This window comes from Hemiscyllium ocellatum, chromosome 24 (genome assembly GCF_020745735.1).
Source record: "Hemiscyllium ocellatum isolate sHemOce1 chromosome 24, sHemOce1.pat.X.cur, whole genome shotgun sequence".
NCBI classification, from domain to species: domain Eukaryota; kingdom Metazoa; phylum Chordata; class Chondrichthyes; order Orectolobiformes; family Hemiscylliidae; genus Hemiscyllium; species Hemiscyllium ocellatum.
The window spans coordinates 57,159,646-57,184,888 of record NC_083424.1 but is presented as its reverse complement, the minus strand read 5'-3'; the positions used below and the strand labels follow the sequence as shown (position 1 = coordinate 57,184,888).

General features: G+C 41.8%; 1 protein-coding gene across 9 annotated transcripts in view; it reads left to right on the top strand.

The window, feature by feature from the left end:
- specc1la (sperm antigen with calponin homology and coiled-coil domains 1-like a) overlaps positions 1–25,243 on the top strand; it is a 310,876-nt gene that overhangs the window by 103,943 nt on the left and 181,690 nt on the right. For 8 of the 9 annotated variants that reach the window (XM_060843844.1, XM_060843843.1, XM_060843842.1 and 5 more), the window contains 3 exons: positions 11,438–13,068; positions 17,812–18,019; positions 21,506–21,579. In XM_060843844.1, coding sequence (XP_060699827.1) covers positions 11,438–13,068; positions 17,812–18,019; positions 21,506–21,579 — 1,913 coding nt within the window. The remainder of the gene's footprint in view (positions 1–11,437; positions 13,069–17,811; positions 18,020–21,505; positions 21,580–25,243) is intronic. The other variant, XM_060843846.1, reaches the window with a different exon arrangement.

Here is a 25,243-nt window from a genome sequence, read left to right as displayed (position 1 = left end):
TCTTTGTATCATCTGCAAACGTACTGATCAGACCAACAATGCTCTCTTCCAGATCATTTATGTATATCACAAGCAACAGTGTTTCAGAGTGTTACAAGGGAACATAAATTTAAGTTGAAGGGTGGGAGGTATAGGGGGGATGTCAGGGGTAGGTTCTTTACCCAGCGAGTGGTGGAGGCATGGAATTCGCTGCCTGTGAGAGTGACAGAGCCAGAATTATTGGTGACCTTTAAGCGGCAATTGGATAGGTACATGGATAGGTGCTCAAGCTAGGACAAATGCTCGGCACAACATCATGGGCCGAAGGGCCTGTTCTGTGCTGTATTGTTCTATGTTCTAACAGTGGCCCCAGCACTGACCCCTGTGGAACACCACTGGTCACCTTTCTCCATTTCGAGAAGCTCCCTTCAACTACTACTCTCTGCCTCCTGTTGCTCAACCAGTTATTTATCCACCTAGCTGGAACACCCTGCACACCACGTGACTTCACTTTTTCCATTAGTTTACTATGGGGAACCTTCTCAAACGCCTTGCTAAAGTCCATGTATATGACATCAATAGCCCTTCTTTCATCTATCAACTTGGTCACTTCCTCAACGAACTCTTCTAAGTTGGTAAGGCACGATCTCCTCTGCACAAAATCATGTTGCCTGTCACTGATAAGCCCATTCCTTTCTAAATATAAATAGATTTTATCCCTCAGTACCGTCTCCAGCAACTTTTACACCACTGACGTCAGGCTCACTGGTCTGTAGTTACCTGGAATATCCCTACTACACTTGTACAGGGGACAACATTAGCAACCCTCCAGCCCTTCACCACCTGTATTTAGGGATGTTCCAAAGATATCTGTCAGGTCCCCAGCTATTTCCTTTCTTGCATCCCTCAGCAACCTGAGATAGATCCCATTCAGCCCTAGGGATTTGTCCACATTAATATCCTTTAGCCTACCCAGCACACCTTTCCTCCTTATGTCAATGTGATCCAGAGTAAACAAACTTCTATCTCTAATCTCAACATTCATCATGTCCCTCTCCTCAGTGAACACAGATGCAAAGTAATCATTGAGAATCTCACCCATTACACCCCTTCTCAAGTAAGCAAAGCAAAACTGTACACAGTTCTCCAGATTGTGCTGTCACTAATACCTTGTACAGTTGCAGCAATGCTTCCCTATTTTCATACTCTCTTCCTCTAATAATAAATGCCAAAAATACATTTGCCTGCCTTATTAGTTGCTGCATGCTAGTTTGCTGGGATTCATGCATGAACCACTCTGAAGTTTCTCTCCATTTCTCTCCTTTCTATTATTTTGACCAAAACAGAGACCCTCACTGTTCTCCACATTAAACTGTGCCTGGCAGATTTTGACCCATTCATCTGACCTATCCATATCTACTTGTAAATTCTTTTTTTTATTACAACTTACTTTTCTACCTATTTTAATGTCATCTACAAATATGGCTGTAGTATCTTCTATCTCTGCACCCAAGCCATTAAAATAGATTGTAAATATTTGGGCCCTGATGACTGATAATGCTCCCAAGAGCAGCATGAAGCTAGCAAATGGAAGAAAAGTCCTTTTCAGTATAATGGTAACCATAAAATCATTTTCAATTGTTATAAAAACCCATCTGGTTCACTAATGTCCTTAAGGGGTGCAAATCTACCGTCTCATTTGGTCTGGCCTACGTGTAACTCCAGACCAACATCAATGTTGTTTGACCCTTAAGTGCCCCTAAAAGAGCCAGACAAGCCACTGAACTGCATCAAATTGCTACAACATCTTAAAGGATTGAAACCAGACAGGATACCTCGTATTTACGGGGACACTGAAAACAATAGCAATCTCAGCCTTGTCAACCCTACAAAGTTATCTTTAATAATATCTGAGGGTGAGTGCCAAAATTGGAAGAGTTGTCTCACAGATTGGTCAAGCATCAGCGTGCCATAGTCATGCTCTCAGAATTGTAAACCATTGGCAGTGTCCCTGATAGCAGTATCACCAAGCCTGGGTATGACATGGTCGAAAAGTGTGGTGCTGGAAAAGCAAAGCCGATCAGGTAGCATCCAAGGAGCAGGAGATTCGACATTTTGGGCATAAGCCCTTCATCAGGAAAATGTCCAACTGACTTGGCATATCCCTTGCTCTACCAATATCATCAAGCCAGGAGATCAACCCTAGCTAAATGAATAGTTCAGAAGAACATGCCAGAAGCTACTAAAACTGGTGTCAACCTGGTGATTTTGCAATACAGGACTGCTTTGGTGCCAAACAACATTGGCAGCAAATGACTGACAAGGTTAAGTGATTCTACAACCAATGGATTGGATCTCTCATAAGCACAGTATTATTCTGTGCAGAAGGAGGCCATTCTGCCCAGATCTAACAGTTCTCTGAAGAAGGAGGCTTCATAAATTTCCCCATCCACGAGGAGCCCCGCACATTAGTGCAAAAAGTAAAATTGAAGCATTTGCCACAATTCTCAAGCAAAAGTTCTGACTGGATAATTCAACTTGACTTCCTCTGAAAGTCCCAGCTGGACAGATTCCAGTTCACTCTAAGCAATATAAAAATTATTAAAGGCACTGAATAATGCAACATCCATGTGCCCTGGCAATATGGTAGAAATAGTACGAAGGATTCGTTCCCAGAACCTGTTGCACCTCTAGCCAAGCTACATCACTGGCATGACTGTAAAATTGCCTAGGTATGTCCTGTATATACAAAACAGGAGAAGCCTAGCCTAGCCAATGACCACGCCATCAATCTGTTCTTAATCATTAGTAAAGTGATGGAAGGAGTTGCAGAAAATGTAATCAGGAACCTCTTGCTTAGCAATAAGTTGCTCATTGATCATTTGTCAAGTTGCTTCATAATCTTATATCTTTCAATAAGGTGATCTCTCATTCTTCTACAGGCTCAAACTGTCCCAACTTTCCTCATAAGCTGACACCTCTGTCCCAGGAATTAGTCAAATAAAATTCGTCAAATTAAGCTTTCAAATGAAACAAGTCTAATATACCTTCTCTGAACTGCTTCTAATCCAATTGTGTCCTTTCCCAAATAGGAGACCAAAATTGTGCACTATATTTTTTTAAAAGTATTCTTTATGGAATATGGGTGTCATTGGCATGGCCAGCATTTCTGGTCAATCCATAACTGTCCTTCAACTTAGTCGTTTCTATGCCATTTCAGATGGCAGTAATCCACATGGTTGTGCAGTCATGTGTAAGCCAGACCCGGTAAGAACAGTAGATTTCCTTCCCAAAGGACATTAGTGAACCTTTAACACTGGCAATCAGAGAGCATTGAATCCCCCACTGTTAATATAATGTCAATTGACAATAGGATGGGACTGATCCTCCCATTAAAGGAAATTGTAGTCCCTTAAAGGCTAGATGTCTAGTAGACTGACTAACAACAGCACTATCACCAAAGTTGACAGCAGTGGTACGGTGTAGACTTATGGAGCTAGCTAATTCTGTATGTCATCGTTAATTTATTAAGAAGTGAAAAATAAGTGACATCTCTTTATTTCATGATGTTTTGGATCTAAAGTATGTATACGCACCTCTATGCATTTTGACTTTAAATCTTCACCAAAAAAGAGTGTAACAATGCATAATTACTTAGCAACCACAAAGTGCTTTTTAACTAAGTGCCTGTAGGTGAAATGTTTTGCAGCAAAAGTCAATGGTATTCTGTAAATTCCCAATTTAATTTTATAAAAAAGTTTTTTAAATCTTTCAGGTTTTAAATTTCTTTTTGTTTTCTTTCATGGGATGTTATATGCTGCTGCAAAAACTTGTTGCCTGTTCCTAATTGTCCTTGAGCAGGTTAGAAAGTAGTTGAGTGCTCCAGGTACAACATAAATTATGAAGCCATGCGAGGTTGGTTGTGAGAGTCACCCATATTGTATCATCATCTCGAGTTCTCCCCTGCTACAATTAGGGATCAGACTATTTTGGAGCTGGTAATGAGTAATGAGACAGGTTTAATACATATCACATTACTGGATCCATCATGGCCTGACCTCAGATTGGATGCACAACAAAATGTTCCGTGAAAGTATTCTGAATGCACCGATGACTTCTTTTGTGCAGTTACCACAACTGGTTTGTTAAAAGAAGGCTGCATTTGACAAATTTGATAAATTCTTTTGTGGAGGTAGCCATGATGGAAATGCATTTGATGTGGTGTGCATGGACTATAGCAAGGCTCTTGATAAGATCCTTCAAGGTCAAGAAAATAAAGGCTGATGGGATTCAAGGCCAAGTGGCATGTTGGATTCAAAATTGGCTGAGAGGCAGCAGAGCGTGATGTGTGGGATTTATCAGTGACTGGAAGTCTTGTTTCCAGTAGGGTTTCACAGGGCTCGGTGCTGGGCCATTATTTTTGATGTAAATTAATGATGTGGACTTAAATGTAGGGAGCATGATCAAGATAACTCAAAAATTGGTAGGATGGTAAGTACCTGTATTGAGGAGGGTATTGCAGGAGAGTATTGAACTGGTCAGATGGCAGAGAAATGGCAACTTAAATACAACTCAGAAAAGTAAGAGGTGAAGCACTTTGGGAGGGCTAACAAAACAAGGGATTTTGAGCGGTACGACTCTAGAAAGTACTGAAAAGCAGAGAGGTCTTGGAATGCATATCCAGAAATTCCTGAAGGAGCAAGAATAATCAATAAGGTGGTGAAGAAGGCTTATGGGCTACTTTCTTTATTAGCTGAGGCATAAAATATAAGGTTAAGAAGGTTATATTGGTAACTGTATTAGAATTTAAATTTGGAAAACTGTGTGCACTTCTGGCCACTACATTATATAAGGACATGATTGCAAGAGAGAACTGTCAAGCAGACTTACCATAATCCACCCCCTGAGCTGCCGTTTGAGTTATGAGGAAAGATTGGAGACACTAGGGTTATTTTCTTTGGAGCAGCAAAAGTTGAGAGTGGACCTGCTTGAGGTATATAGGGGCATAGATAAAGAGAATGGAAAGTCACTTTTTCGATCAGTAGAGGGGCCAATAACCAGTGGGTGCATAGGTTTTCAAATTATTTTATTGTTTCATGGGATGTAGGCATGATTTGAAAAGCCAGCATTTATATGGCACAGTGGTACAGTGGTTAGCACTGCTGCCTCACAGCACCAGGGTCCCTGACTGTCTGTGTGGAGTTTGCACATTCTCTCTGTGTCTCCGAGGATTTCCTCCTGGTGCTCCGGTTTCCTCCCACAGTCCAAAGATGTGCAGGTTGGGTGCATTGACAATTCTAAATTGCCCATAGTGCTGCTTGCATCAGTCAGAGGGAAATGGGTCTGGGTGGATTACTCTTCGGAGAGTCAATGCGGACTGGTTGGGCCGAAAGGCCTGTTTCCGCACTGTAGGGAATCTAATGTAATCTAATTGTTCTGTCAGATGCAATTCTTTTCAGAATCACTGTAATCTGTGGTGTAGATTCACCCACAGTGTTGTTATGGAGGAAGATCCAGGATGGTGATGAGATTAACTCTTACCTGCCCTCTGGGATGAGCAATAAATGCTGGCCTACCCAGTGATATTCTCATTCAATGAAAGAATTTTTAAAAATCGCTCCAACTTAGGGTGGTGTGGTGGTTTGCTGGAGACCTTGCAGATGTTGTTTTAAGGTTGCTAACTGGAGATGTCAGTAAATGTGACATCACTATGTTGGGGGTAAGGCATGTGTAACTTCTCATAAATAGGGAAGAAACTTAAGTTGCAAATACAGTTTGAAAACATGTCAATACAATGTGTAATAAGAAAATGCTAAGGGTTAAACCCTTGCTGTTCCGAATTGCAGGCTTCTGCTAAGTGTAAAAACTGGAAGTTTTCTAGCTTACTTGTAGACCAGTGAAAGCCAGTTCTATTCTATCCACTGCAGAAGTTCTAAAAGCTCAATTAAAATTAACATCAGATCTCTTTGCTCAAGAATATTCTCATAATTCCTCATTCCACCCGTGATCCTAGTGAACTCTGAATCTGCCATATCATAGAATTATAGAATTCCTACAGCGTGGACTACAGTGTGGCCATTTGGCTCATTGAGTCTGAAATGACCTCTGAGCATCCCCCCCAGAACCCCCCCCATCCACCACCTGTAACCCATGGCTAATCCATAGAGACCCTGTGGGCAATTTAGCATGGCCAGTGCACCTAACGTGTACAGTCTTTGGACTTTGGAAGGAAATTGGAGCATTCAGAGAAAACCCACACAGACATTGGGAGAATATGCAAAATCCACACAGTCACCTGAGGGTGGAATATGGAATTAATCCTTTTTTTTATCTTGGGGTGCCCAAACGTCTTTTCATAATTCACTCATGGGATGTAGCCATCATGAGCTGGTCAACATTTATTGCCCATCTCTAATTAGACTTGAATATTGATTGCAGTCCATATACTATACTTCTAGCTATAATGCTGTGAGAGAGGGGGTTCCAGGATTTTGACTGATGTTGATTGGCTTAGAGGTGCTGTTTTTCCAGTGTATTTGCTGACCTTTCTTTCTCAAATAATGGTTGTAGGTTTGGCAAATGCTATTTGAGGAGCCTTGCTGAATTTATGCAATACAAATGATAGATGATGTAAAATGCTGCTACTGAGCATTGGTGGTGAGGGAGTGAATGTTTGTGCGTGAGGTGTCTTTCAAGTGGGTTGCTTTGTCCTAGATGGTGTCAAGTTTCTCCAGTGTCTTTGGAGTTGCACCCATCCAGTCAAGTGGGGAGTGTTCAATCACAGGGTATTACTTGTGCCCTGTAAATGGTAGGCACGCTTTGGGAAATGAGAGATGAATTATTTGCAGCCCCTGACCTGCTCGTGCAGCCACAGTATTGAAATGCTCATCCAAAAGATTTGTCAAGGATGATTCACATTTTGTGAATCCATTCTGTCAATGCTTTCCAAATCCTCAGTCATTATGTCCTTAATAATTGGTTCCAGCATTTTCCCTGCCACCGACATCAGGCTAACCGGGCTATAAGTCCCCATTTTCTCTCTCCCTCCTTTTTTTTTAAAGTAAAGGGAGTATGGAAGATAGAATAATTTCCAAGGCCATTGTTGTGTGGAGAAAATGGTGAGTGGGAAAGATAAATGTGCTGAATTAAGACTTGAAAAATTGAGAAGTGGATGTACAATGTTTTTCTACACATCCTGTGGAACAGTGAGTGGCAGTTAGCATCTTAGATCACTGACCTGTCAGAAAGCTGTTTGGATTTCAACACTGTTGAATTTTAACCTGTTCTATTGAGTTATGGTGAAAAGCATCTTGACCAAACTGGAAGCTCCTGCATGTTGATCCTTGCACACCTTTTGTGGTTTGAAGCAAAAAAAAGTTGTTGGAGAAACCCAGTGGGTCTGGCAGCATCTGTGAAAAGAAAACAGTGTAATGTTTCAAGACCTGTGACCTCCTTCAGATTACTTAGAACCATTCTGAGAAGGGTTACAGGATTCAAAGTGTTAACATCTCTCCATAAATGGCATCAGACATGCCAAGTTTCTCCAGCAATTTAATTTTTTTTTGTTTCCGATCTCCAGTATCTGCTGGAGAAAGTGAAGTTGCATGGGGTCCAGGGTGTACTAGTTGGATGGATAGAGAACTGACTGAGCAGCAGGAGGAAGAGTTGTAGTGGGAGGGAGTTTCTCTTAAGTGGAGAACTGTGACCAGTGGGGTTCCACAGGGATCAGCGTTGAGACCACTGTTGTTGGTGATTATATGTAAATGATCTGGAGGAAGGTATAGACGGTCTGATTAGCAAGTTTGCAGATGACACTAAGATTGGTGGGGTAGCAGGTAGTGAAAGGGACTGTCGGAGAGTGCAGCAGAATATAGATAGATTGGAGAGTTGAACGGAGAAATGGCAGATGGAGTTCAGTCCGGCCAAATGTGAGGTGATGCATTTTGAAAGATCCAATTCAAGAGCGGACTATACAGTAAATGGAAAAGCCCTGAGGAGAATCAATATACAGAGAGATCTGGGTGTTCAGGTCCATTGTACCCTGAAGGTGGCAATGCATGTCGATAGAGTGGCAAGAAGAATTTAGCGTGCTTTCCTTTATCGGATAGGGTATTATCGGATGGAATACGTGAGTTGGCATGTCATGTTACAATTATATAGGACTTTGGCTTGGCCATATTTGTAATACTGCATACAGTTCTGGTAACCACCTTCCTGCTTTGGAGAGGGTGCAGAGGAGGTTCACCAGGATGTTGCCTGGTATGGAGGGTGCTAGCTATGAAGAGAGGTTGAGTAGATTAGAATTATTTTCACTAGAAAGGTGGAGGTTGAGGGAGGACCTGATTGAGATCTACAAAATCATGAGGGGTATGGGCAGAGTGGATAGCAAGAAGCTTTTTCCCCAAAGTCAGGGACTCAATTACTAGAGGTCACTAGTTCAAGGTGAGAAGGGAAAGGTTTGAGAGATATGTGTTGGAAAGTCTTTATGCAGAGGATGGTGGGTACCTGGAACATGTTGCCAGTGGAGGTAGTAGAGGCAGGTACGATAGCAGTGTTTAAGGTGTATCTAGACAGATGCATGAATGGGCAGGGACCAGAGGGATACAGCTAGTTAGAAAATAGACGGCAGGTTTAGATAGAGGATCTGGATCGGCACAGGCTTTAAGGGCTGAAGGGCCTGTTCCTCTGCTGTAATTTTCTTTGTTCTTTGTAGTCTCTGCAGATGTTTTTAATTATGTAACTGTCATTTTGTGGCTTAACTGGAAAACAAGTTGACTTTCCAACTAGCTGAAGGTAATTGATAGAATGATGGATCGAGGGAGGTGGGTGCAACAAGGAGGGAATATTGATAAAGATGAGATGTAAGGGAAACTTTGGTAGACAAGGAAGGGTGGAGAAGTTAGAGAGGTTATAGAGCATTGCTGTATGTTGTTTAATGGGTTCAAAAGTAGTTCACTTCAGAGTTCTAAATACATGAGGCTGCCAGACATATTTGCAAGCAAAAATTTCCAAAAAAGTGTAAATTCCAAGTTACAGCAGCCATTGAGAAAGATGTCACCCCTGTTTGTTGGAGAGACAGTCTGAGAGGAGGTGCTGCTCCAATGTCAAATTTTGTCTCTTCCATGCTGGCTACTGCAGTTTCTCCAGTCACAGGTTCTCTCCTTTCCAATCTTGCTGCTCCTGAAGAGACTGAACCTCTAAGCCTGGCTAGTCCCACCATTGTTTTGCTGGAGACTTCCAGCTGCTCTGTCACCCATCATTGTTCCCCTCAGTCTGTTTAATCAGAAAATAATAAAAAGGAGAGAGTCTCATCTGGTAACAAGATCAGAAAGACACGGGGAAGCCTGACCTCAGCCTTGGGACTATTGTGCAAGATGAGTGTCAGTTGAGACTTGATCTCAGCCAGGTGAGGGAGTGTTGAGGAGGCCTGATATACAGCAGCAATAGTTGGGGTAGCTGAGCCCTGGCTCAAAACCAAGTCTCTGGTGGTATGGCAGGTAGACAGTAGATCTTCAGTCACAGCTGAGTGAGTGGGAAAGAGAGGGTTTGGGAAAAGGTACAATATATAGTATGAGATAAAGAATCTTTTGTTACTAGGCAATATGAAGAACCCAGCTGAAGCTTACATGAATTTATAAACTAACATGTTTAGAAAGTATGGCACAGTGGCTGAAACAAACAGCAACAAACTCCCAACAAGCAGACAAAACATTTCCAGAAGCCTGAGCCACTCTCCCCTACATTAAAGACATCTCAGAAATGACTGCCAGACTACTCAGACCTCTTGGCATCATGGTAGCCTACAAACGCACCAACGCACGAAAACAGCAGCTAATGAACTTGAAAGACCCTATACAGACAACAAGCAAAACTAATGTTATTTACAAAATATATTGCAAGAATTGTAACAAACAGACAGAAAACTAGCCCCCAGGATGCATGAACATCAACTAGCCACAAAAAGACATGACCCACTTTCACTGGCATCCTTACCTACAGGTGAGAAAGGACACCACTTCGACTGGGGCAACACATCCATCCTAGGACAAGCCAAGCAGAGACATGGACGAGAATTCCTAGAAGCATGGCATTCCAACCAGAACTCTATCAATAAACACATCGACTTGGATCCCATTTATCAGCTCCTGAGAAAAAGAACAGGAAATGACATCATCGACCCAAGCAAACCAAAACACATAAATAGAAAGCAGGCTATGCTACCATTGCTTCAACCAGAAGCTCACTGATGATGTTACCTAGTATGTTGACGAAGCATCTGAAAATGAACTTTCCAGTTCAGTGAGCAAATTTACATCTTGTGTCCTAAAAAATTGCTGATCAGCAACTGAAACGAGATATGATTTTACCACCGTGTTCCACTTCTCCAATGCAGAGCACTATTCTGATGGAGAAAACTTGAGATCGTCATCTGAATCTAAAGTATCAGTGTATGGTTACCCTGAAAGCAGCCAATGGAGAAAGTAACAAGTGGTCTTAGACTTCTTTACTGAAGAGGAAGCAAGATATAGCCTTGACCTTTCTGCTACCATACAGAAGTGGGATAAGTGTTTTTTTAATAATTAGAGATTGATGAAATGAGCATAGACGACGGTTTTGACAAAGTTTACAGTTGTAGAAATGTTTTTAAAAATCAGGTAGTGAATTTACTAACCGCTTCTGAGATGTAGTGAAATTTTGACATTCAGAAAGAGTGAAGAACATTCCATAGAAGAGTACATAATCGACTGAAGTAGATTGTAAGACTGTAGAAATTCTTTTTGGAAGTTACCGATTCTGTGCTGGCATTTGTTATTACACTCTGCAAAACTATCAAGTTTAGGCAGGTTGCTGATTTTGAAAAGAATGATTATTAGTCAACAACTTCATCATTAAATCATACAAACTAGCAGGATGGTAGATGATGATGAAGAAGAAGAAATTGGACCTTGGTCTTTAATGGTTGATGACAAGGAGAAAGAAACATAAAAAATAGTAGAGGGAGTAGATTATTTGGCTCTTCAAGCCTGCTACACCATTCCGTATGGTCATGGCTGACCAATCAACTCAGTACCTTGAACTCACTTTCTTCCCTTCCCTGCTTTCTCCCCATACTCTTTGATCCCTTTAGCCCTGAAAGCTTTGTTACCTCCTCCTGGAAAGCATTCAGTGATTTGGATGCAACTGCTTTTTGTGACAGAGAATTCTACAGACTTCATTTCAGCACATTGCTTTGCACTTCATTGTTGAATACCTTGCTGTTTTCATTTCAAACGTTGCTTTATTGGAGGTTGGAAGTGAAAATGTTGCCGGTTTTATAGCTTTAACTTTGGATTTTTCTGCAGTCTTTTTGACAATTGTTGAACTGGGTTTAAGAAAATAACCCAAGTCAAACAAATAAAGTATTGAAATTTTTGTAATGCCCTTTTGAAGATTAAGTTTCTTTTATTTTTGTCATTAGGTATGAGTGCCACAGCAAAACGGAATCCAACTTCAGGAAATAAAGAAATCAATTGGAACAGAGATAAAATCCGTGAGCGACCACGACAGAGCACAAGCAAAAAATTCTCATCTGCTGGCCAGGGAGGTAATGATGTTGCTAAACGCTCACGAAGCCGGATGTCAACAGAGTCTGAAACCCGAATGAGTAAGTCCAGATCTGACGGTCAGATCAGTGATAAAACTGCTCTAGAAGCAAAGGTAAAAGATCTCCTTACCTTAGCAAAAAATAAGGATGTGGAGATCTTGCATCTTAGAAATGAACTCCGAGACATGAGGGCCCAGCTGGGACTGAGCAATGACTTGTTGGAAGGAGTGGGAGAGGAGGAGCTTGAAGTAAAAGAAGATACTGTACCCCACCAGCCTAGAGATGTAGAATCAAGTCTTCTCCAATTGGAAGAACAGAATAGTACAATTCGGGATGAGCTAAATCAGCTAAAAAATGAGAACCGAATGTTAAAAGATCGATTAAATGCTCTTGGTTTCTCTTTGGAGCAAAAGTTAGACTGTGCAGAGAAATTGTTTGGCTTTCAGTCCTCAAGTCCTGAGGTAGCTACTGGTAATCAGAGTGATGGTGGTACCTTAACTTCTTCAGTGGAGGGATCGGCACCTGGTTCTATGGAGGATCTTCTGAGCCAAGAGGAGAACACATTAACCGATAATCGCAGCAATTCTCTGGACAACCTGGACAGTGAGTCCAGTGAGGTCTACCAACCACTTACTTCCAGCGATGATGCATTAGATGCACCATCATCGTCATCTGAATCTGAGGGTGCACCAAGTAGGGAGCGCTCAAGGAAAGGGAGCAGTGGCAATGTAAGTGAGGTGTCAGTGGCATGTTTAACAGAGCGCATTCACCAGATGGAAGAAAATCAACACAGTACAGCAGAGGAACTCCAAGCTACACTTCAGGAACTGGCAGATCTTCAGCAGATAACACAGGAGTTGAATTCTGAAAATGAAAGGTTAGGAGAGGAAAAGGTCATTCTAATGGATTCCTTGTGTCAGCAAAGTGATAAATTAGAACACTTCAGTCGACAGAATGAGTATTTTCGTTCTTTGCTGGATGAGCACCATATTTCTTACGTTTTAGACGAAGATGTAAAAAGTGGTCGCTACATGGAGCTAGAACAAAGATATATGGACCTTGCTGAAAATGCACGTTTTGAACGTGAGCAACTTCTTGGAGTGCAGCAGCACTTAAGCAACACGCTGAAGATGGCAGAGCAAGACAATAAGGATGCTCAAGAATTGATTGGTGCTCTCAAGGAACGTAACCATCAAATGGAGCGAGTAATGGAGTCAGAGCAAAAAGCCAAAACAGCCCTTGCTGGGGCATTGGAAGAATATAAAGCAACTGTTGCAAATGATCAGATTGAACTGAACAGGTTCAAGGCTCTGTTAGAGCATGAGAAACAGAAGGTTGCAGACTTGTATGCTTTCCACAATGCAGGCGACAAGTCAGATTTGCAAGAACTGTTAGAGACCACACGATTGGACAAGGAAAAAATTGAGGCCTTGTATAATAACCTACAGGAGGAACTGGCTCATACTCGCAATGATGCTAACCAACTACAAGATACTCTTGCTAAGGTAGGATGATTATTTTAAGTCATGAACAAACATCACTTACAATGGAACCCAGCAAACCAATTGTTCGCTGGTTTGTACAATGAGTTTTCAATTCAACTGGTCCCTCTGGTCATGTCAGTGCTTACATTTGGTATAAAAAAGGTATCGGACAGTGACCTATGCAAATTATCCAACTCTGAAGCTGGATTGACATAAAAACCCTTAATTACTCCAACTAAACTGGATTCTGCATTCCGTTGTATGGTGAAATCATGAAGTATTCACAGCTGTCAGTTGTACTTTATCAAACTTTATAAAATTTCTTTGACCTAGTGATGTAGATGATAAAGTGTGGTGCTGGAAAAGCACAGCAGGTCAGGCAGCATCCGAGGAGCAAGAGAGTCAACATTTTGGGCAGCACTCTTCTTCACAACTGGCGAGGGGGAGCGGGGCTGAGAGATAAATGGAGGGATGGGGCGATGGGGAGGTAATAGTGATAGGTTGGTGGGAAGTGTGGATCAGATAGGTAGGAAGGAAACTGGACAGTTAGGTCAGGTCAAGAGGGCGGATCTGAGTCAGAGGGTTGGATCTGGGATGGGGTGGGGGGAGGGGAGATTTGGAAACTGGTAAATTCAGTGCTCATGCCGTGTGGCTGTAAGCTCCCCAGGCGGAAGATGAGGTGTTCCTCCTCCAGTTTGTGTAGGCAGTGGAGGATGCCCAGAATGAACATGGCCTCAGGAGTGGAAGGGGAAGTTGAAGTGGATGGCCGCAGGAAGGTGGGGTGGTTGGTGTGTACGGACCAGAGATGTTCCCTGAACTGTTCTACGAATTTGCGCCCTGTCTGTCTGATGTAGGGGAGACCACATTTGAGAGTACCAGGTGCAACAAATGAGGTCGGAGGATGTACAAGTAAATCTCTACCAATTCGAAATGACACTTTAGGGCCTTGGACAGAGGTGAGGGGAGAGATGTGGCTGCAGGTTTTGCACCTCTTTCAACGGCAGGGGAAAGTGCCAGGAGTGGAGGGGAGTTAGTGGCAAGTGTGGATCTAACAAGGGGGTCGCGGAGGGAACAGTCCCTATGAAATGCAGATAGGGGTGGGGAGGGTTATATACTTTTGGTAGTGGGGTCTGACTGTAGGTGGCAAAAGTGGCAGAGGATGATGCCCTGGATTTGGAGATTCCAGGGGTGGAATGTGCACCCCAGTGAGATCTTATCCTTGTTGAGATGGGGGAGGGGGGTGCAGGAAATAGAGGAGACGTAGTTGAGGACATCGTTGGTACATGGGATGGAAATTCTAGAGTGGAATCACTCATCTGAGAGCAGAGGTGGAGGAATTGGGAGTAGGGGATCGTGTTTTTACAGTTGGGAGGGGGGGGAGGAGAAGGAGGGGGAGGTGGAGGTGGAGGAGATGTAGTCAGTGTGGGAGTCAATGGGTTTGTAGCAGAAGTTGGTGTGGAGTCAGTCGCCAGAAATGGAAATGAAGAGATGCAGGAAGGAGAAGGACATATCAGAGAGGACCAGGCAAATTTGAGGTCAGGGTGAGAAGGTGTTGATGTGGTGAATGAACTCCAACCTCCTTGGAGTCATCCATATAGCGGAGGAAAAAGTGGGTGATGATGCCAGTGTAGCTTTGGAAATGGGACTGTTCCACATATCCTGTGAATAGGCAGACATAGCTGGGGGAGTTCAAAACTGGGGGACATATTTTTAAGGTGAGAGGAGAAAGATGTAAAAAGGATATGAGGGGCAACTTTATTTTTACACAGAGTGGTTCATGTGTGAGATGAGATTCCAGACAAAGTGGTGGATGCAGATACAGTTATAGTGTTTACAAGGCATCTGGATAGGTTAATGAATAGGAAAGATTTGGAGGGATATGGGCCAGGTGGGTCTAGCTTAGTTTGGGAACATGGTCAGAGTGGACTGGTTGGACTGAAGTGTCTGTTTCTATGACTCTATGACATCCTATTTATGTTGCACTGCCAATCAATTTTAAATCTGCTGTCTGATGACTGATCCTTTTGCCACTGTAAACAGATTCTTTCAAAGCTTCAGAATTTTCAATGTGTCAAATGAATCTAAAACTTTGCTGTTTGAGAAAAGCACAATCTATTTTACTCTGCGTGTCTCCACTTGACTGAAATCTCTTCTCCTTGATACAACTTGAATAATTCTCCATTACACCCTTCCCCAGTCTTGACATTGCTCCTAAATTATAGTGCCAAGTGAAGTCAAAGAATTATTATGTTTTAGTATCGGTTAGGAACTTTGGGACTGGAGTAATTTTTTCAGCCCTTGGACCTGATCTGATATTAAATTGAGATCATGGGTAATCTATATCCTAACTTCATCCATTCGCCATGGTTCCATATCCCTCCAGACAATGGGCAAGCAAAAAAAAAGTAGATCTATGAGTTCAAATTATTAATTGAGCTGGTACCTGCAGATTTTTGTAGGAGAATGTACCACTATCCTTTGAATGAAGAAAAGTATTTTAACATCTCTCCTGGTAGGTCTGACTTTGATTTTAAGTTCACATGCCCTATACTTCCCCATTATCACTAACCAATGACAATTTTTAAAAAATCACACAACACCAGATTATAGTCCCAACAGATTTATTTGGAAGCACTAGCTTCCTGAGCGCTGCTTCTTCATCAGGTGGTACCTGATGACTGTAACCTGGTGTTGTGTGATTTTTAGCTTTGTATACCCCAGTCCAACACCAGCTTCTCCAAGTCAATGACAGTTTATTTTTGTCTTAGCTTGTTGGCTCTCAAAGATCCTGCATCATGGACATTGGGCTGAATGGCCTGTATTTTATTCATTTATCCCTGCTTCCTTTTTAAAGCAGGGCTATCACAATTACAATTGTCTAGCACTCTGACATCATCCCCATATCTACTGAGTGTTGACAGATAGTGATCACAGGCTCCATAATTTCCATACTTGCTTTGCCCAACAATTGAAATTGTAGAGTTTACAATTTTGACCAGTGTCTTTGAAGTATCTCTTCTGTCTGTTTTTATCCTATCCAACTTTTGTGGAGGTGCCAGTGTTGGATCGGGGCGAACCAAGTCAGAAGACATACAACACTAGGTTATAATCCAGCAGGTTTATTTGAAATCACAAAGGGGCAACACTTTGAAAGCTTGTGATTTCAAATAAACTTGTTGGACTGTAATGTGGATTTATGTGACTTCTGCCTCTTTAATAAAGACCAATGTGAAATAAACATTTACTACCTCTACCATGCACTCTGTTTCCACACTTGCCTGGATGAATTCAGTTGCAGCAACATTCAAGGAGTTTGACACCATTTGGGATGAAGCAGCTTGCTTGATGGGCACCATCTCCACAAACCTTCACTCCCTTCATTACCAATGCTTGAAGCAGCAGTTTGTACTGTCTGCAAGATGCACAACAGAAATTGACCAAAGATCCTTAGACAGTACATTCCAACCTTACCAACTAGAACATCACTTACTAAAGTGAGGGTTAGGACCTCAAGTGGGTTTGTGACTGAAACTTTGGTGGAATGTGAGCTCAGAGGCAGCATTGATTCTTCCCTCGCTGTCATAGGTCATCCCGAACCCACTAACATAGAGAGGGGTCATGACAATTTTCAAGCCTCAAAATGGAGTCACACTCAGATGACCTGCAAGTTCTTGTCCAAGCTACACACCATCCTGACTTGGTTACATTAGCTGGATCAGAGTTCTGGAGCTCCCTCCCTTGTAGCACTGTGGATGTAGCTGTCTCAAATGGGCAGCAATGAATAAATTTTTAAAAAGTTCCTTTTGGTTCCTAATCAATCCCTGTTCTTTCAACTATTTATACTTCTTAATCAAATTTATTTAAAAATACAGTGATATCCTGATTATGTTTCTTTCTTAAACTCTTTGCTCCTCCTGTTTCTCATTTTAACTTGGTATTTTCTACATTGATTCTGAACTGTACTATTAGCATGAACTTATCACAAGCAACCCTTTGCTATTTTGTTTTAATCTTGATCTTTAGTCATTCAGGCAGCTGTTTACTTCTGTGAGAATGTGTTTGTATCTTGACCATCTGAAAGCCTCCCAAAATGTTGCCAATCAACGATCATAGGACAGATTGTATTTGGTCCTTTAGAGAGATAAAAACTGTAAGGAAATATTAACAAAAGTGAAGAGATAGGTAAATCACTTAGAGTCCAAGGGTAAGGCTGGTGATGGAATGAACGTTGGGAACTTGCTATAATTGGTGATTGAGCTGTAACACCAGTTCTGTACCTGTCAGGCAGCTGGAACTCTGATTTATGATACCAAACCAATGTAACCATGGGGACAAAAGAGGGGAAAATGGGTCGGTAGAAGCTGTTTGTTTCTAATTTGAATAATAGCAAAAGGCATGAGGAATGATATTTAAGTTGCTGATCCTCGATTTAAAAAAAAAGACATACACTTTTCGAATTATTCACATGGTTTAAATATGATTTGAAGTGCTTCAAGTCCATAACGTGCTTTGAAACCATAGTCACTGGTCTATCACTAGAAACTTGGCAGTCAGAATTCACATTGCATGGTCCCACAATAGTAATGAGATAAACAGCCAAATCATCTGCTTGGGTTATTTAAGAATGCTGACTTAATTTTTTTTTGTCTTCTGCTGTGCTCTTCCCAAACTCCACCAGTATCAGCCACTGCTTATAACTGTGCCACTGTCTCCCCTGTTTTGTGATCAGAGTACTTTCTAAGTGTTGCATTGCTTGTGTCTAAGGTTGAAGATGAATACAGGATTTTTCAGGAAGAAGCCAAAAAACAGATAGATGACCTTAACCTGAATGTGGAGAAGCAACGAGCTGAACTCGAAGAAAAAGAAACAGAGATAAATGACATGAAAGAGACCATTTTTGAACTAGAGGATGAAGTGGAGCAGCATCGAACAGTCAAACTCCATGACAATCTCATCATCTCAGACTTGGAAAGTAAGTGCAGTGAAATCCAGCTGTTGAAACAATTGAAATTTAATCCTTCATTTCAGGCTTGTGTTGGTTGTAGATTGCAACAGAAAAGTATATATACAAACTCTGCCTATGCTCAGTGGGCAGTTTATAGCTAATATCTCTTTGTTTCAGGGGCTGTCAGTTTGTCAGTTGACTTGTGATAAAATTGGGTCTTGTACAGATTTGAATTCCAGCTGGGAGACTAGATCGATTAGGGTTGCAAAGGAAAGTTTATGAAAGACATTGATCTGGGAAAGTATTAGCCATTAGATGCCAACGGGCAAGGAGTAAAACCAGTTGATGCAGTCCTGTTTCTTATAGATGCACATTGGTGAGCAGATCTTAAAGGGTAACGTTGAAAAACTCACTCAGAAATCATTTTTGTCATTTATATAAATTATTTTAATTTGAAACAATGGTTTGTAAGTTGGCTGATGACACTAAAATTGGTAGTACAGTGGAAAATGAAGAAGAATACCTCAGATGGGCCGATGAACCGAGAAGTGGCAGATTGAGTTTAACTTGGCTAAGTGTGAGGTATTGTATTTTGGTAAGGCAAATCAGGGCAGGATGATACATTTAATAGTAGGGTCCTGGGGAGTTGTTCCAAGTAAAAAGATCTTGGGGTACAGGTTCACAGTTCCTTGAAGATGGAGTCACAGGTGGGCAGGGTAGTAAAGAAGGCATTTGGTATATTTGCCTTTATTGGTCAGTGCATTAGGTACAGGAGTTGGGAAATCATGTTGCGGCTGTCCAGGACATTGGTTAGGCCACTTTTGGGATACCGTGTTCAATTCTGGTCTCCCTACTATAGGAAAGCTGTTGTGAAATTTGAAAGGATCAGAAAAGATTTTGAAGGAAGTTGCTGGGGGGGACGATTTGTGCTATTGGGAGAGACTGAATAGGCTAGGCTGTTTTCCCTGGACTTTCGAAGGCTGAGGTTTATATGAGCTGCCAGAGGAAGTGGTGGAGGCTGGTAAAATTCCAACATTTAAAATGCAGTTGGATGGCAATATGAAAAGGAAGGGTTTAGAGGGATATGAGCCAAATACTGACAAATGGGACCAGATTAATTTGGAATATCTGGTTATTGTGGATGAGTTGCATTGAAGGGTCTATTTACAAGCTGTACATCTGTATGACTCTAAGTAAAATTAATAACTATTTTTAATTGTGGCAGGAAAGTATTGTAGGGCAAGAATTGACTCCACATACCAAATATTTCAGCTCCATTGCTACTCAGAAGATCTTTCCATCTTTTGATGATTGATGCTTTGGCCTTTCTATAGTACCAAACTGAAGTTAACATGACGAAAGCTTTTATTATTTCATTGTAGTGACATACTGTTTTGAGAAGGGTACATGTTATATATGATAGATTTAGTATGTTTTGACACAGCATTTTTGTTGGATGTAAAATGAAGGAAAGAAATGTGTAAAGATAAATGAGGAAGAGGAGAAAATTTTGAATGCTACTCGCAGCATTACTGGAGTTAGAAGCTGCTGTTGTTCGATACTGGTGAACTGAACATGCCTTCTATTGATGGCTAGAGAGTAAATCAATAGCTCCAGTTAGGAAGTGCTGTTATTACAGCAGACTGGTTTAAAAGAACACTACTGTGGGATCTGTTCATCAACAAATTAACATTCTGCAAAACTGTAGGTCTAGGTCTAAGTCTAAGAACTATAAACCAGTTGGGATTTCTAACTAGCCCAGTGTACTGCTTTCTGTATAAAATTCTTGAAAAGAGATGCATAATGGGCAGATTGCAAATTTTAAACCTATCTTTCTCTCTATTCTCATCTCATCTCACCTGTCCATAAACAGGTTATGATTGAATTTTTCCTCTATTCTTAAAACTGTATTTTCCCCACTCCCGGTTTTTTATTGGCTTTGATTTTGTATGCACCGCAATACCATTGTTTTAAACCTTCCATTGGGTACATTTGTCACACATTCAGATGCAGTGGGCAACAAATAAGGTACATGAAATGTTGTTCCTGCAGTTTTTATTGACAACTTATTCAATCATGTGTAGAAGTGTTTATGCTTCCTAGAAGCCGATGGGGAATATTTCATGCATGAGTATTTGGTGTATTTTGGATCCTGCATGAATGTGATTCATTTTATCACTGTCAGGTATCACTTTTGCTCAGTGGCCAATTTCTCATAGCTGAGGTAAGGTCTTATGAGGCCAAGAGATTTGAGCCCATATTTAAGCTAACACTACAGTATCAGTATTGAAGGAGTGTTGCATTGTCAAAGGTGCTGTCTTCGATGAAATGTTGAACAGAGGCCACACCTACCCTCAATAGTTTTTTTCTGCCATGTGTTTGTCTTATTGATCAACATTAGATAATTTGATTTTTTTTAATACACTAGTAATATTTCCTGGTTTGGGTGATTGAGTTTTAATTAGTTTAGTCTCGTTTAGATTGTAACGATAAACCAGATTTCAGTATATTGATTTCAATTCATTTTGGGCCATTGTAAGTAGTTGCTGAGTCAGTCCTCAACCGTGTTAAACAAACTCCATTTCAAGATGCTCATGATTGTAGACTTCACTGGGGCACAATCTCCTGGTGCTGTGTTACACCAAATGTCAGCTTCAACAAGAAGCCCAGTTTTACAGAAGGAAATATGGTAGCCCTTGATGTCTTGGAAGGTTTTAGAGTAGCTACAGCAGGAACACAAAATTCTTTTATTTCCCAATCCTCCACTCTCCAACTCAATGTTTATGTTTAATTGAATCACAGATGTTTTATACTAAATTATCACTGTCAAGTTCATCAATCGTTTCCAACATTGCTTATGTACATCCCTTCAAAATCTACAGCAACATGTTTATATCACCCTGCAGATGTGGAGTTTGGGATGGCATAAAGATGCAAGGGGCACGTGGTTTGTTAGGATTGGGAGTACAGACAGGTGTTGGGAAGGCCTGAGCAGGAGACTGTTTGGGTTCCTTCATATAGAGTGCAATTTGAAGTATTGTCGAGGATGGAGGTTGTTGATATTGTCTCATTACCAGACTCCAGTGGTAATGGATTGGATAGTAGCTTTAGTGGGCTGAGGCCTGGAAGGCTGTGGGAGAGAAACAACCAAAGGCTGTGGAGCAATCTACCAATGGTCAGAGATAATCAAAGGAACAGGCTATATCTGCACTCTCTCTGTTTACTTCTCCCAAATGCCCTGAGCATCTATTCGAAGTAGATTTTAATTCAGCCCAAATACAACAACAAAACACTGTGGGTACTGGAACTCAAATAAAAACAAAAAAATGTTGAAAATCCCAGGAGCATTTTAATTGTTCTGAAGGAAAATTATTGACCAGAAAAATCAATTGCGCTCTCCACACCTGCTGTGTTTATTCAACACTTTTAATCTGGCTGCAGCCAAAGTTAATGAACCAACATTGGAACCAAGTTTCCAACATTGATTTTTACTGTGGTCCTTATTTTCCACAGATTCTGTCAAAAAACTTCAAGACCAGAAACACGATATGGACAGAGAAACCAAGATCCTAAACAGGAGGCTCAGGGTAGGCTGTTTCATTTACTTAGTTATTCAGTTTTTTTCCAACATCATTACAGCTGAATCTTTGAAAATTAGCTATTTAAATCTTGGTGCAAATAAAAACTAAACACTTTGTTTTATATTTTCCTCTTTTTGGATCTTTCTTTACATTCAACTTCTTCAATAATCTTCTAAACTCTCTGGAGAAAGTGTGGACTGCAGTTGCTGGAGAGTCAGAGTTGAAAAGTGAGGTGCTGGAAAAAGTACAGCAGGTAAGGCAGCATCCAAGGACCAGGAGATTCGACGTTTCGAGCATAAGTCCTTCATGTGCTTTTTCCAGCGCCATACTTTTTGATTCTAAACTCCCCGGTTGACTTCCCACCTCCAGGTCCTGATTCCATACACAGTTCTGATTGATACCATAAATGTAGTTGGGAACGGTGTGCAAGTGATTTGGGATTACTCTTTTCCAACTGCTTCCTTTCGGATTTTTCTACTTCCAGGAGTAATGCTTAATCCAGGTGATCTGGTTGAGGTCGAGGTTTGCATATTCTTTCAATCATGATATGTTGATATTCAATGTTCTTTCATTGGTAATCTGTTTGTTTGCATTATTGGTTTAAGTTACCTGTGAGGATTTTGCAATATTATTAATATTGCAAGGGAGTTGAGTTTTGTATTTCAATTGATTCAAAAGCATCAATATAACCCAGAAAGCTACAAAATGCACTAAATTCCTGAGGTTTGGGAGACACTCCAGGATTGGCTTATATTGGCAAAGATGCAGTATAAATTCAGCCCAAACCTGCAATATTCTGAAGAAATGCTAGCCAAGAACATTTTACTGACAACATGAAGGCTTTTGTAAACATGAGAGTGGCTGATAAAAGTTAATGGAATATTTCCAAGTGTGACTCTGGTATCCCTCAAGGTACCTTCAGAAAATTTCCAATCAACCTGTTCAGGGATTAGATTAGATTACTTAGATTACATTAAATTACTTACAGTGTGGAAACAGGCCCTTTGGCCCAACAAGTCCACACCGACCTGCCGAAGCACAACCCACCCAGACCCATTCCCCTGTATTTAGAGTCATAGAGATGTACAGTATGGAAACAGACCCTTCGGTCCAACCTGTCCATGCTGACCAGATATCTCAACCCAATCTAGTCTCACCTGCCAGCACCCGGCCCATATCCCTCCAAACCCTTCGGATTCATATACCCATCCATAAGACCATAAGACATAGGAGTGGAAGTAAGGCCATTCGACCCAGCGAGTCCACTCCGCCATTCAATCATGGCTGATGGGCATTTCAACTCCACTTACCCGCATTCTCCCCGCAGCCCTTAATTCCTCGTGACATCAAGAATCTATCAATCTCTGCCTTGAAGACACTTAGTGTCCCGGCCTCCACTGCACTCTGCGGCAATGAATTCCACAGGCCCACCACTTGCTGGCTGAAGAAATGTCTCCGCATTTCTGTTCTGAATTGACCCCCTCTAATTTTAAGGCTGTGTCCATGGGTCCTAGTCTCCTCGCCTAACGGAAAAAATTTCCTAGCATCCACCCTTTCCAAGCCATGTTTTATCTTCTAAGTTTCTATTAAGTCTCCTCTTAATCTTCTAAACTCCAATGAATACAATCCCAGGATCCTCAGCCGTTCCTTGTATGATAGACCAACCATTCCAGGGATCATGCGTGTGAATCTCCGCTGGGCACGTTCCAGTGCCAGTATGTCCTTCCTGAGGTGTGGGGACCAAAACTGGACACAGTACTCCAAATGGGGCCTAACCAGAGCTTTATAAAGTCCACATGCCTCTTAACTGTTGCAATTGTACCAGTCTCCACCACATCCTCTGGCAGCTCATTCCATACACGTGAAAAAGTTGCCCCTTAGGTCTCTTTTATATCTTTCCCCTCTCACCCTAAACCTATGCCCTCTCGTTCTGGACTCCCCAACCCCAGGGAAAATACTTTGTCCATTTATCCTATCCATGCCCCTCATAATTTTATAAACCTCTATAAGGTCACCCCTCAGCCACTGACGCTCCAGGCAAAACAGCCCCAGCCTGTTCAGCCTCTCCCGAAAGCTCAAATCCTCCAACCCTGGCAACATCCTCGTAAATCTTTTCTGAACCCTTTCAAGTTTCACAATATCTTTCCGATAGGAAGGAGACCAGAATTGCACGCAATATTCCAACAATGTCCTAACCAATGTCCCGTACAGCCACAACATGACCTCCCAACTCCTGTACTCAATACTCTGACCAATAAAGGAAAGCATACCAAACACCTTCTTCACTATCCTATCTATCTGCGACTCCACTTTCAAGGAGCTATGAACCTGCACTCCAAGGTCTCTTTGTTCAACAACACTCCCTAGGACCTTATCATTAAGTGTATAAGTCCTGCTAAGATTTGCTTTCCCAAAATGCAGCACTTCGCATTTATCTGAATGAAACTCCATCTGCCACTTCAGCCCGTTGCCCCATCTGGTCCAGATCCTGTTGTAATCTGAGGTAGCCCTCTTCGCTGTCCACTACACCTCCAATTTTGGTGTCATCTGCAAACTTACTAACTGTACCTCTTATGCTCGTATCCAAATCATTTATGTAAATGACAAAAAGTAGAGGACCCAGCACTGATCCTTGTGGCACTCCACTGGTCACAGGCCTCCAGTCTGAAAAACAACCCTCCACCACCACCCTCTGTCTTCTATCTTTGAGCCAGTTCTGTATCCAAATGACTAGTTCTCCCTTTATTCCATGAGATCTGACCTTGCTAATCAATCTCCCATGGGGAACATAGAACATAGAACATAGAAGGATACAGCGCAGTACAGGCCCTTCGGCCCTCGATGTTGCGCCGACCGAGTCCTACCTAACCTATACTAGCCCAATAACTTCCAAATGCCTATCCAATGCCCGCTTAAATGAACATAAAGAAGGAGAGTTCACCACTGATACGGGCAGGGCATTCCATGAACTCACAACCCGCTGTGTGAAGAATCTACCCCTAACATCTGTCCTATACCTACCACCCCTTAATTTAAAGCTATGTCCCCTAGTAACACCTGACTCCATTAGCGGTAAAACCTTGTCGAACACCTTACTGAAGTCCATATAGATCACATCTACTGTTCTGCCCTCATCAATCTTCTTTGTTACTTCTTCAAAAAACTCAATCAAGTTTGTGAGACATGATTTCCCACGCACAAAGCCATGTTGACTATCCCAAATCAGTCCTTGCCTTTCCAAATACATGTACATCCTGTCCCTCAGGATTCCCTCCAACAAATTGCCCACCACTGAGGTCAGGCTCACCGGTCTATAGTTCCCTGGCTTGTGTTTACTGCCCTTCTTAAACAGCAGCACCACGTTTGCCAACCTCTAGTCTTCATGCACCTTACCTGTGACTATCGATGATACAAATATCTCAGCAAGAGGCCCAGCAATCACATCTCTAGCTTCCCACAGAGTTCTCGGGTCCACCTGATCAGGTCCTGGGGATTTATCCACCTTTAACCGTTTCAAGACATCCAGCACTTCCTCCTCTGTAATCTGGACATTTTGCAAGATGCCACCATCTTGCCCCTTCACCTTCACCTAACACTACACTAATGGATTGTGGGAGGAAACCGGAGCACCAGGAGGAAATCCACGCAGACATGGAGAATGTGCAAACTC